The sequence below is a fragment of the Bufo bufo genome, chromosome 5 (genome assembly GCF_905171765.1).
Source record: "Bufo bufo chromosome 5, aBufBuf1.1, whole genome shotgun sequence".
In the NCBI taxonomy this organism is placed as follows: Eukaryota; Metazoa; Chordata; class Amphibia; order Anura; family Bufonidae; genus Bufo; species Bufo bufo.
The window spans coordinates 521,129,086-521,143,909 of NC_053393.1; the positions used below are offsets into that span (position 1 = coordinate 521,129,086).

At 44.2% G+C, this 14,824-nt stretch overlaps 1 protein-coding gene across 2 annotated transcripts in view; it reads right to left on the minus strand.

The window, feature by feature from the left end:
- Nucleotides 1-14,824, minus strand: part of ITGA8 (integrin subunit alpha 8) — a 167,424-nt gene that overhangs the window by 103,936 nt on the left and 48,664 nt on the right. For both annotated transcript variants that reach the window (XM_040434555.1, XM_040434556.1), the window contains exon 8: nucleotides 6,775-6,819. In XM_040434555.1, coding sequence (XP_040290489.1) covers nucleotides 6,775-6,819 — 45 coding nt within the window. The remainder of the gene's footprint in view (nucleotides 1-6,774; nucleotides 6,820-14,824) is intronic.

Sequence of the window (14,824 nt, forward strand, 5' to 3'; positions counted from 1 at the left end):
CCCACGCAAACACAGGGAGAACATACAAACTCCATGCAGATGTTGTCCTTGGTGGGATTTGAACCTAGAACCCCAGTGCTGCAAAGCTTTACTACACTAGACTCTATTCTGTAATAACGAAGAGTCCAAAACTTGTGCATTAAAAGACGCACAGCCATACTGTAAAAAAGAGGAAACATGGATCTCACATACGAGCCATGCTTTCTTTTTTTGGAATTTTATTAGTGCTTTGTCTTTTTTCATAGTATCAGCAGCACTCCTCCCATTCGGCCCAGGTGTTTTTAATTAGTAGGAGACTGCAGAAGGGTTAATAAAGAACTACTTGGTCTCAGTGTAGTTCCTGAGACTGCATGGACAGCTGAGCTTCTGACATCTGTTCACATGGTGCAGTACTGCGTTGTTGCTGTGCTTCTGTGCCTGTGGGTTGGTGGGGCCCAGTGCCAAGGGGGCTTGGTCTTGGAGAACATGGGTCCTGTTGGACACGTGGTGCTGCGCTAAATTAGAGTTGGTACCCACTCAAAAAATGCAACCTTGATGCGGCCAGTGGGCTGTCAATCAAAGTTGAGAGGGTGCGGCAGTTGCAGAGAGAGCAGAGCCTCCTCCGTTGCTCCTAGAGTCTCATTTGCATATATTCACATTTTCTCACATATGTACATGGGACAACACAGATGTCTTCAGCTTCCAAGTGCACATGTAACAGGTCAGCCAGCGTCAGAGCTACAAATCTCAATAATGTCATAGTAATGGGGTTGTGCTGCCATGTAATATGAGCCACTTATTCTGTAAAATACTCACAGATGATGATAGATGTCTCTAAGTTCTCAGGCACAATGACTGTATAAAAAATGGGTTCCATATGACTTATGCACAAACTCTGCTTTTGTGGGCAACTACAATAAATGGGAGCTAATGGTCCAAAAAGTGTCAATACACTAATGGACCTAATAAATTATCACCGAAAGGACCGTTCATTCCCGATAACTGGCCCATGTAAAAATGACCTTGTGCCAGTAGCACGTCGCCCCATGTAAACAGGGAATGTGCTTCGGGCAGTAAAGCAAATGAACAGCTACAGGAACTATCAAATTGTTCGAGTGGACAATTCTGCCCATGTGAAGGTCCTTAAAATGAGCACTGATCATACAGAGACAGGGAGCAGGATGGCAAATGCCAATTTACAATTTCTCCTGGTCTCTTCTGTACCATAGACCTGTCATCTGTCCTTAGCACACCACCACCCTTTAATAATAATGAGATGACTCTGCTGATACTGTCCCAGTCTAAACAGTAAAGCTGACAAATGAGCTACAGAAATCAGACAATATCAGTCTACTGTATGTGCTCCAGTGGCCGATGTGAATATTTCATAATTTTTTCATCATGGGTATTCACATAAAAATCACCAAAAAGATTAAGGGGGTTGTCTGAGATTTTGATATTCATGGCCCACTCAGGATAGGGCATCAATTTTTTTAATCGGCGGGCGTGCTGATAGTCATCTGTCTGAAGAGACTACGGAGCTCCGCTGAGTGTTGTAGCCTCTTCCTAGGCCGGTGATGTCACGTTCATCGGCCACTTGGCCTAGACGCAGCTCAATCTCATTCCAGTGAATTGGGATAAGCTGCAATACCAAGCACAACCACTATGCAATGTACGGCGCTGTGCTCGGTATGCTGTGAGGAGGCATTGGTGTTCACAGGAGTGCCGCAGCCTTCTCAAACAGTAGATAGACGGGGGTGCCGGGACCCCCCCAATCCTGGAGGATTGGTCATCAATATTAAACACCTGGACATCCCCTTTAAGAAAATGCTTGTAACAAAACCTATAATTTTCGGATGACATACTGAGTATAAAAATTTCATGTTACAACAGGAATCAACATTTCCTGCCAAACATTGGACCTGTAACTGGAAATGCACAATAACAAAGATTTTATGAGTTTCTGTATTCGAGTCTCCATATGGCTAACCACACAGTAACATATCTGGATCTAATTACCAATGTACATTACACCACTCACTGGCAATAGTGCCGCTTTATGTACAGTCTGTGGTTTCGTTCTGCTGGGATCCAGCGTCTGACTAATCCTCCTATAGTTCATGTATACATATCTACACAGATAGACTTCAGTATCTGCTCAGCGTCACCAGAAACCATCAGATGCAGGCGCTGCGGAGTAGGAACGAGCCCAAGAATTATACTCAGAAACTGCATTATTTTTGGATTGTAGATAAGGAAGGAATATAAACCATCATTATATGGTCACTGGAAATAATAAGAATATGGCTAGGGTAAATTGGGGGCAAGGCTGAAATAATATAGTGAAAAATCAGGAACATACTGAATACGGCCAAAACTCTACTCACGAAACTATAGCCCTAGTGGGAGTGCATTAGATTGCAGTGCAATCTTTTGTCTTATATGTCCCTATGAGGCTGCATGACAGGGGCACGCTGGGATCCTAATGGCCCTATGTTGTAGTCAGAAGGCGGCGGGCTCAGCAATACCATATTGCGGCACATTATAATACCCTAACAGCACCAAATACCACAGTCCATCATGAAATACTGCATCAGCAGGACAAAATATGTCTCAAAAACTGCAGCGGCCCTGTAGGGTCTATGGCCAATCTGCCCCTGTTGAGTGACATCACATATATAAATGTGCCCTCAATATTATACTATAATACTGAAAGAAGGCTCCATTTTTATGACATTGCAATATACTTATCGTATGTGAGATTGCATCACACTGCACATGCTGGAGCTCTACACCAAAGAGTTTTACATAACTTTTTATGCGGAATACAGGATGATAGGCCACACAATAGTTTTACATATGTCAATTAGATCAATCTGACTTTAAAGCAGGTTTTCACTCTGTTAGATGCTCTTCCAGCTGTAGACTGCTCACGGGGTGTCCTGCTGTTGGGAGATACCACTCACTAGGTGTCCTACTGTTGGGAGACACCACCCACTAGGTGTCCTGCTGTTGGGAGACACCACTCACTAGGTGTCCTGCTGCTGGGAGACACCACTCATTGGCTGTCCTACTCTTGGGAAACACCACTCACTGGGTGTCCTGCTGTTGGGAGACACTACTCACTGGATTTCCTGCTGTTGAGAGGCACCACTCACTAGGTGTCCTGCTGCTGGGAGACACCACTTATTGGCTGTCCTACTCTTGGGAAACACCACTCACTGGGTGTCCTGCTGTTGGGAGACACTACTCACTGGATTTCCTGCTGTTGAGAGGCACCACTCACTAGGTGTCCTGCTGCTGGGAGACACCACTTATTGGCTGTCCTACTCTTGGGAAACACCACTCACTGGGTGTCCTGCTGTTGGAAAACACTACTCACTGGGTGTCCTGCTGTTGGGAGACACTACTCACTAGGTGTCCTGCTGTTGGGAGACACCACTCATTGGCTATCCTGCTCTTGGGAGACACCACTCACTGGGTGTCCTGCTGTTGGGAGACACTACTCACTGGGTGTCCTGCTGTTGGAAAACACTACTCACTGGGTGTCCTGCTGTTGGGAGACACTACTCATTTGGTGTCCTGCTGTTGGGAGACACCACTCATTGGCTGTCCTGCTCTTGGGAGACACCACTCACTGGGTGTCCTGCTGTTGGGAGCTCTAAGGGTCCTATTACACCTGCAGATGAAGCTAACGATTGTCGGGAAGGAAGTGTTCCTTTCCGGCAATGACCTGATCGTTAGCGGAGGAGACTGCTGCTATTACATGCAGCAATCTCCTCCTCAGTACGGGGAGGAGCGATCGCTAACGCCATCTCTCGTCACCATACTGAATCACTGATTGTCGGCAGCAGATCGTGATTACACAGCACGATCTGCTGCTGACAAGCAACGATTTTTAAACCTGCTAAAAGATTCCGGGTAATCGGCGGCAGTATTACACTGCCAGATCATTGCTAACAAGCGTTCATGCGAACCCTTGTTAGCGATGATCTGCATGGTTATCTTCAGGTGTAATAGGGCCTTATGGATCAGCTGTAATCTGTGAGAGAACAGCAATCATTCAGATCCTCTGCAGCACTTTCAGAGGAAAAGTGGAGCGTCTACAAAGAGTCCTCCAGCCAGATGCTTTTTGTAACTGCTGTCTGTGCTCGCTGCTAAGGTCCTGATTGAGGAACCCTCTCTAAAAGGATTGTGGCAGAAAAAAAAAATCCACATTTTTCAAACCAGAACTTGTATCAGAATATTTATATAATTGCATGTAAGTAAAAAATGTTGTATAGCAACTGAGTCTTTTCAATACAATGTATCTCTAAAGCGCCACCTGCTGTTTGTCCTTTTCCTTATTTCTCTGTCCTCCTTAGCAACATCAATGAGGTAGACGCACATGCTCAGTTGCATCCTTCTACTGTCACCTGTCAAATCTATGAGAGATTCAGCAGAAGACATGACCCCTGAGATGTGACAGGGAGAGAGCTGCAGCAGACAGGACACAGCCCTTGAGAATGGACATACCCGCTGAGCTGCCAGCCTGGCACAAATCTAGCAGAGCAATGAATGGGGAGATCTCTGGATCCGTGTAAGGTGGATCCATGGGAGGTACAGGGCTGGTTCTAGCTTTGTTAGAGATTGTAATGTACTATATGATGTCTAATTCTCTATTACAGTTGTTTTTTAATACAGGCAGACCCTTTAAGCAATTGATAGTTAAGCGGTTCCTTACTTTTGTCTCACTATGTTGCGGAGAAAAAAACATGGCTACCATAACATAAAGCATATGACATTCAGAAATAGTAGGACACATAAGAAAATCTCCTGGACCTACAATGCACTGATATAACTGTTTTTGATATACGTCCTATTCGTTTTCCTTCTGGTAATGCCCTCAAGAAGTAGTTCTGAGTAACTCTGAGATCTGACGAGCCCAAAACAAAGTAGTGCTCACGAGGACGGCTGGTTTAAAGGAAGTCCATTTCCAAAACACACTCAATCAACGTGATCTCCCGTCAGAAACAGCTTGTTATAGGGTGGAAGTGGCAGTAGTGGAGCCTTTCATCTAGTAAGTAAGGCTCTCTCATACAGACAGGTTCTTCTACAGCTGGTTCCCGTTATAGTAGTTCCTGGCCTCCTCCTGTCTACGTGTTCTGCCTCACAAACCACACAAGCCTGTGTTTGGGGACCCTGCAAACAAAAAAGTAAGCCCTCATTTTTATAAATGGGTAGTCAATGAATCGACGGATGGAGAAACTGACCACAAAGATGAATCCACTGGGATATAAATCCATTCTTTGCATGTTCTCGTCAATCACATTTTCTATCAGGTGCCCTTTTGCCATTATTTTTTCGTTGGACTGAAATATGGTGACGATACTGTCCATAAAGACTATACTCCTTTTATAATATAACACCGTACTGTTTGTGCCCTTACTTTATGATCATGGGGGGGTCTGTCCTCTAAGACCTCCACCAATCTTGTGAATGAAGGGGCTGCAGTGCTGCTTCCCATTCACTGTTTTCCTGCGCAGGTACTGTAACTGCAGCACAGCCCCCACTCAAGAGTTCGGACCAACACAGATCATAAAGTGATGGTTCATTATGGTCATCAAATTTGGTACGTTAATGCTTTATTGTAGAGGAGACAGGGGGACGTAGCTGCCCCAATATAAGCCTTCTCTGGCAACAATGGAAACTCCAAATTTGTTGGGTCCAGTTGCTGAGCCATAGATGGCATATCTGGTGGGTGACCCCCAGGTTCGGTTCACTGCAATTCTTGCCTCCAACACTTGTGATCCCAGATTCTATTTTATTTATTTTACAAACCTACTGTATATAGCGCTACTATATTCCGCAGCGCTTTACAGACATTAGCATCACACTCTCCCCAATGGGGCTCACGATCTAAGTTCCCTATCAGTATGTCTTTGGAGTGTGGGAAGAAACCAGAGTACACGAAAGAAACCCACACAAACACGGGGAGAACATACAAACTCCATGCAGATGTTGTCCATGCTCGGATTTGAACCCAGGACCAGTGCTAACCACTGAGCCACCGTGCTGCCCCTCCCAGATGGCAAACATAGGAAGTGGGCAGGAGGAGTTCAAACAATTTTTGTTAAAAAGGTTCCCCTGACAAAATGGAGACCACAGGCTTTTTCCCTGATGAGATCCTCAGCAAACCCCAGCTGAAAATTGTTGGTAAAATAGTAAGGAAGTGTTTGATTCCCCTACAGCACCCCCGTAGGGGAAATGAAGCATTACACTCGCTCACTGAAATCAATGGGCTGTTCGTGAAATACTTGGTCCTCCAGAGAGAGAGATGGAGAAAGATGCATCTGTAACTCTGTCTCCGCTAACAGATGAGGGTCCTGAACAGCAGACCCCCTATATTAATGGGTATAAACGGGTTATCCAAATTAGACAACCCACCAAGGGAGGATCAATCGTGCTGCACATTATCGATCTCAGGAACGAACCTTGCACATGAGAATGATACGGATATTTTAATATTTGTATTATATTTTATAGTTTTATATGATATAAAGTGTAGTTTTTTTTTTACAACTTGACTTTCTCATTTGCAGCCACTGAGTTTCAAACTGGTCCCACTTTCCCTGAGTCATCATCAGGTCAGAAAGATGTGCATCCCACCCCTTACCTTCTGCCTCCACTGGTAATGGCACCCCGTCCTTTAATATTTAATAGTCTCCCAGTTAACCAGAGACACATTACGGCTTTAAGAAGCTGACTGCTCTTCCGAGAACCTCAATGCACCCGGGTCTGTGGTCAGTACATTACCTTGCTCTGAATCGCCTGTAAATTCTCCTACGGCCACCGAGTACCCTGTTAAGGAGGACAATTAAGAAGAGATGAAATGTGCGATCAATTCCGTAATCCAGCGCACATCACAGCAGAGGACGGGATTCATGATATATTCATTATAAGAGAGCACATAAAACATAGATGGCGCCAGGCGAGGTTTTATCCTAACGTAAAACACTGCATGATCTAGTATACAATAATAGCGTAAAATAATTAAAGGTCGTAAAGTGCTCGAAAGGTTTTAATATTTAATATTTATCTCTGCAACTTGCCCTTAGAGCCAGCGGGGGTTACAGACACTGGTGTTTCTCCAATCGAAGCCCCTTAAAGGGATTTTCCACTATTGCGGCCATTGGTGCACCTAGCCTTTCTGCTGCCTGAGGCAAAAACTGAAATGGCGCCCCACCCCGCCAATTTCTTAACCTAACCCCTTTCCTTCTGTTAAAGACATACTTGGAAAACACTACATACAGCGCTACAAAACATACAGGGTAATACAGCGCCACATACTGTGCCCCTTGTGCTATCCCAATACTACAGGGTGGGCCATTTATATGGATACACCTTAATAAAATGGGAATGGTTGGTGATATTAACTTCCTGTTTGTGGCACATTAGTATATGTGAGGGGGGAAACTTTTCAAGATGGGTGGTGACCATTGTGTTGGATTGTCAATGCAACCCTCTTCTCCCACTCTTCACACACTGATAGCAACACCGCAGGAGAAATGCTAGCACAGGCTTCCAGTGTCCGTAGTTTCAGGTGCTGCACATCTCATATCTTCACAGCATAGACGATTGCCTTCAGATGATACGAGATGTGCAGCACCTGAAACTACGGATACTGGAAGCCTGTGCTAGCATTTCTCCTGCGGTGTTGCTATCAGTGTGTGAAGAGTGGGAGAAGAGGGTTGCATTGACAATCCAACACAATGGGCAGCACATTAAACACATTTTATAAGTGGTCAGAAACTTGTAAATAACTCATGAAAGAATAAAGTTACGTTAAAACCAAGCACACCATTGTTTTTCTTGTGAAATTCCCAATAAGTTTGATGTGTCACATGACCCTCTTCCTATTGAAAAAACAAAAGTTGGATTCAAAATGGCCGACTTCAAAATGGCCACCATGGTCACCACCCATCTTGAAAAGTTTCCCCCCCTCACATATACTAATGTGCCACAAACAGGAAGTTAATATCACCAACCATTCCCATTTTATTAAGGTGTATCCATATAAATGGCCCACCCTGTATATTGCAGAAACTGATAATCCTTCTTCCGCTGCCCCCCCCCCCCCCCTCTAGCTCCTACCTGGTGCTGCCTGACCTCACCTCATTGGTGGTGCACCCCTGATTGTGACCATGCTTGAAGGGGAGCTGAGCTGCCATATGCCAGCACAGCCTCTAAACAGTGGATGGAGCCTTCTGCTTTCTGCTTCCACCCACTGCTTTATTTCAGCTCATCGGTGAGTGTCAGACCCCCAATGATCTGATGGTGATTGCCTCTTCTTAGGTAATCTTTAAAGGGCACCTGCCCCCTCTCCTGACATCTCTTTTATAGTAACTACTTGCATTACCCATGTAATGACAATTCTGGAGCATTGTTTCTTAGACCTCTACGTTGTGTTGTTCCTCCCAGTCGGGGGGGGGGTCCCTACATACTCTGACATTATCCAGTCAGTGCTGACAGTGTTAGAGGATGTAGGGACCGGCCCCCACGACAAGGGGACTGGTAAATGACAGCTTCTGAAAATGGAAGAAGAAGAAGGAAGAAGAGGCATGGACCATAAATGGCTGACATAAAGATTCTAGTCATTTTACAGATTATAACACAACCTGACACTGTACAGGAAGATTACGGTACTGGCATAATCTTCTCATTATGAAAATGTGAATGGTTGCAATTAGCTCTATTACAGTACATTATAGATGGCCACATCACAACAGGCCTCACATTATGCTCCAACAATCAAACGAGAAGAAGGAAATTAGTAGATTAAACAGTAGGTAGTGTATCTTTTATTTACTGTATATACAGGGAGACAATTACCCCCGGAGATATTTACTTCTCTACCGGAATCGGTGAGCGGTCCATGAGAACCCGCAAATCCTGATTATACATCCAAGACTATGTAAACACATACCAAATCACCAGGCCCATCATCCGAAATTCACTGTTCATGCACCAGACATGAAACATAAGGAATTCCTGCCCTGTTTACCATAAGGAAGAGGCCTAATTATATTATATGGTGCCTAATTTCTACCTTAGTTCATCTAATGGCAGGTTTACATCAACAGTAGAGCAGAGACACTGTGGTCTACCGGGAGACAAGATGACTGCCTACCCCATTTAGAAATCATACTGAAAATGAAAGGAATGAGTTACGGGAGTGATTGCTGGAATGAGTTTTAATCTTATCCTAAAAATGAAAAAGCGTAAAAGAAAGTCATCCAAATCATGAAAATATGAACTAGAAAATACATCATAAGCTTATTCTCACTATTTAAAAATATGTATTTTTAAAAAAAAACATTTGGGCAGGGACTGGTGGCTCCAAATTTTCTCTCTGATATTCCCCAATATGGGCCCAATGGGGTCCTGGGTATTGGATATGAACTATTAGTGTTGGAGAGAAAATGGCGCAAACAGCCTCCGCTTACTTAGGTGGTATCCCTCCTAAAAACTTCATAAAATAATATCATAGACCAATCCTATATTTGATATTGGTCTATGATATTATTTTATGAAGTTTTTAGGAGGGATACCACCTAAGTAAGCGGAGGCTGTTTGCGCCATTTTCTCTCCAACACTAATAGTTCATATCCAATACCCAGGACCCCATTGGGCCCATATTGGGGAATATCAGAGAGAAAATTTGGAGCCACCAGTCCCTGCCCAAATGTTTTTTTTTAAAAATACATATTTTAAAATAGTGAGAATAAGCTTATTGTGTTTTGAGGTATTGTTTTATATTATTGTAATTTTATTGTATTATATGTTCTGCCAATAAATAGCGTCCTATATTTCCATATATGAGTGCCCATCCATACTTTTTTTACAAACTATATCCAACTTTGAGGGGTGTCTCAATTTTTGGTTTGGAGCACCTACCCTGAGAGAACAGAGGTGAGCGGATCTCTCCATCTATTTTTTCTAGAAAATACATCACTCCACTCTCGGCACCGGGTAAAGTAACACCTTTTCACCAACATTGTACTGAATATTTTTTATTGTTCATTTCCTACAATTTTGCTGCCGCAGAGTGTGTGCAACTCCTTCACCTAGTTGGCTGCCCCGCTGATTTTAATATAGCTCTTACACAGCAGCAATCTGTTCTCTCTCACTTTCCCTTCTATCAATGCTAACGGGATTCTCCGGCACTGAAGAATTTATGTCCTTACCATAGTCCATCAATGTCAGATTGGAGGAGGTGCCGGTAGTCGGAAAGCCACCTGTGAGCTTTTTTTGCAGTAGCTTCGGCAACAGAGACAGGAATACTAACTACATGACTCCATTCACTGTGTAGTGGTCAGAGCTGGTTACTGCAGCAATGCTCCCAATCACAATAACCAGCTCTGGATGATATGATGTTCATTATCTATCCTAAGGATAGGTCACCAATACCTCAGTTCTGGAGAACCCCTTAAAGGTGGCCACATATATTAGATGAATGTTCTCCAAACCCACCGATATTGGTTGACCACCTTCTGTGTGGGGGTGCCCTAACTCTCCCTGCTCAGCCAAATGTGCATGTGTATGAAGGTGGGATGGCCGGAAGGAAGAACTGTTGGTGCAACAAGCATTCAGCCAACATCTATCTATGGCTACATGCACACAATGTATGTATTTTGTGGTCCACAAACCGTGGATCCACAAAATACGGATACAGGCCATGTGCATCCTGCATTTTTCGTGGGCCCAGTAGTAGAAATGCTGATTCGTTTCTTCCAAAATGACAAGTGTAGGACATGTTTTATAATTTATGGGATGGACACACAGATGCGGACAGCACACAGATGACAACAGTATGCTGTCCACAATTTTTGTGGCTCTATAGAAATTAAGGGGTCCACATGCAATCCTTAAAAAAATGTGGTTGTGTGAATGAGGCCTAAAGTGAATAGCCACCTTTATAAATAGCAGCAGGGAGGGAGAGGAGGTTGTATAAGGCAGATCAGAGTATGGAGTGGGGGTTTAGAATCCAAGGAGGGCAGCTCACACAGGCTGCGCACAGAGGAGATAGCACACACAAGGCAGGTTGCAGGAAGAGAAGGGAGAATCATAAGAATCACATAGGATGTATACAAGTGTAGAGCAAAAGCATTGCAAACTCTGCAGGAGAAACGTTAGATACTCCTCAGCATCAGTAACTACCAGTACTAGTAGGAGAAGACAGCTCCATAGAAGGAGAGTCAGTCCATGAATGAAGCTGTGCTGATTCATGAGAGCTAGTGAAGAGAGCAGCATCCTGGACACACAGACCTCACATCCGGAATTACTGGGAGGGACAGGTCTACATTAGAAAAAATTGCACTAGGAGCAGGTTGCAAACTGCATTTCAAGCAATCTGAAAATGAATGAAGGAATAAAGATTTCAGACTAAAACTTAGTGCAACTCAATGTAACCCTTAACATATGTAAAAATTATCTGTGTCTAGAGGCTCCTGAGATGTAAATCATATATAAATGAGCCTGGATGTAGTCAACCAGAAAGAAACCATCTATTGTATACATTGCTTTGTGTAGAGAACTAGAAAACAGAGCAAATTAAGAAGAAAGTTTATATTAACGAGTTACTTCTTTTATTTATTTATAAGGAGTTAATTAGAGATGATGCCTACAAGACAGTGCGTTACTGAAAAGCACAAACACAAAGGATCCGTCTCCTCCCCAGGAGGTAAAGGACTTAATTTCCTCTCGATAAATGTAAGTATGGTTTGTATATTTTCAATGTTAATAAACATTCAGTTGCGTCCCTGCGAGAGATTATCTGGGAAATGAAACTATCTCCGCGTATATAAATAAACCACATTGTAAAGATGAGGGCAAAACACTTTATGGAAGGAATATCTACATGAGGGATATCCTGTTTATAATACATTTTTTAAAATGAAGTTCCCATAGAGAGGGCCAAATGCACAGTTGTGATGAGAACCCCTGACCATATGTTATGGTCAGGCGGCCTCATCCCCTACGTTTATTGCATGGTCACCCATTCATTCGAATGACCAGCGTGTAGTACTACATTTTTCAGAAAATCAGTGGTTTTCCCTGGTAAAGGCAACTGATAGTCCAAGTGAGAGAAGATGGACTCATGTCAATCAACTGAACCTCATAGTCTTCATGGATACAACCCCTATAAATATTAAATGGGGTTTGTTTAATCATGCCCCTTCCGAAAGTTTTTTAAGAACCAATACAGGGATGCACTTTGATAATGCATTTGATTAAAGGGGTTTTCCGGGATTTTGATATTGATTGCCTGTCCTCAGTATAGGTCACCAGTTATCTGACTGGTGGAGGTTTAACTCCCAGCACCCCCGTCGATCAGCTGTCTGAAGAGACTGCCGAGCTCCAATGAGTACGGCAGCCTCCTCCTAGGCCAGTGACGTCACGTTCATCCTTCACATGGCCTAGGTGCAGCTCAGTCTAATTCAAGTTAATGGAGCTGAACTGCAATACCAAGCATAGCCACTATCCAATGGATGGCGCTGTGCTTGGTACGCTGCAAGGAAGCTGCTGCACCCACAGGAGCATTGCAGTCTCCTCAAACAGCTGATCGGCATGGATGCCAGGACTTGGAACCCTCGCCGATCTGATACTGATGACCTATCCTGAAGACAGGTCATCAGCATCCAACTTCTGGAAAACCCCTTTAAAAGGTTTTTTGGGGATTTTCATTTTGATGGCTCATCAATATCAGATCAGTGGGGCTCCAACTCCCAGGAGCCATGTGTTGTCACGCTCATCGGTCACGTGGCCTAGAGGCAGCTCTGTCCCATTCCAGTGAATGGGGTTGAGCTGCAATGCAAAGTACAGCCGCTATACAATGTACGGCGCTGTGCTTGGTAAGCTGCAAGTGGGCTGTGGCCTTCTCAAACATCTGAGGGAGTCAGACCCCTGCCAATCTGATATTGATTGAAAGAAGTCCACAGGGTTCTCCATAGTGGGAAACCATGTAGACAGATAGAAGGTCGAGATAAAAGCGTGTAGTATACCAGCTCATGGGCCAAGTCAAGGATAGAAGACTGCTCAAACAAGGATCCTGATCAGTCAGAAAAATGCATTGAAATGTCTTTCCGGTGTCATCCGGCAAAACGGATCCGGCATTTATTTTTTTCACCTTTTTTTCGGTCTGCGCAGACCGGAAGGACGGATCCGGCATTCCGGTATTTTGAATGCCGGATCCAGCACTAATGCATTCCTATTGAAAAAAAATGCCAGCATTCAGGCAAGTCTTCAGTTTTTTGGGCCGGAGATAAAACCGTAGCATGCTGCGGTTTTATCTTTTGCCTGTTCAGTCAAAAAGACTGAACTGAAGACATCCTGATGCATCCTGAACGGATTACTCTCCATTCAGAATGCATGGGGATAATCCTGATCAGTTCTTTTCCGGCATTGAGCCCCTAGGACGGAACTCAGTGCCGGAAAAGAAAAACGCTAGTGCGAAAGTACCCTAATGCCTTTTTTCAACTGTATTAACTATGTAACTTGTGTGACGTGTTTTGAAGAGGCTCCCGTTCTTCCTCAGACACCCTTTGAAACGTATTACACAAATGTTTTATCTTTATCCTACTTTTTATACTTTCGATAATATAAATAATAACCTATCCTGAGGTCATCCCGGAAAACCCCTTAATGTTTGTCTTACAGGATGTTATGTTTGGCTCTCAACCTATAAATACCCGTACTCATACAACCACTTGAGACACCCAAAATGGCAAAATCAAACATTCAGTTATGCTGAAAATCAGATCAAGAAATCACCATGTGCAAAAGCAATTGCTCAATGGTCCCACAAATCGCCTCATTTAAACACTTGAGAACAGCCATTGTGAGCAAGACACCATTGGGCTACTTCTCATAGATGATGTAAGGTTATTGCCAAGTCCTCATCTCTGCTCCTCCCGGCAGCTCAGGGGACCGAATATGTGATAGAGTTTACACACTGCCTGTGACATGCCTATATTAGGTCCTTTGCGCCGCAATCTGCGACTTTTCCCCATTCACGCCAGGTCTACAAAAGTGGGAGTCCACAGTCCAAATAGCTCAGGACCTAATCCCTAATGTGTTGCACCGGAAGAGGTCCTTGAGCCTGGGAACAATCCAGTTGGGTTTTCAGACAGAACCCAGGAAGATAACTCCTAGTGATATTTGATTGGTTGTTTCAAGTATATATTGTGTGATGTATCATAGTACGTTATCTGTTGAAAGGCCTGGATGGACGGAAACACGTCCAGTGTATGGGAATTATCTACATGATGGAATAAAGGGGCATTGAGGAATACATTTGTGTTGCCGGAATTTCTACATACAGAAAAAAGTGGCAGTGGCGTGGGCAGGGAGGGGCGGGCAGGTCCGCCTAATTTACCATTTTCTACGCCTGGTTTAAGCATAGAAAATGGTCTAAATCTAAGACAGCAAGGAAGCTGTCTTACATTTAGAAGCAGCGGTGGATCCGCTGAAGTTATATAGAGGCCGGCAGATCCACCGCCAGCTATAGGGGATATTAAGACCAGCGTCTAAAACGCCAGTCTTAATAAATGACCCCCCAGAGTTTCTAATAGATGGGTTCTGGCTACGCTTCTCTTTGTGATGTCTGGGTGAAGTACCAAGGTAGATGTAGATACAGGGAAGTCTTTAACGCGGGGCAAAAGGGGCAACTGCCCCGGGTGCTGGTTGCTCCTGGGGGGCCCAAGGCAGCTGCCTCTTGAGCCCCGCTGGCCAGTGGTGTAGCGTAGGGGGGCCGTTGCCCCGGGCGCTAAATTCCAGGGGGCGCTAGCAGGGCCGCTCTGCCAAT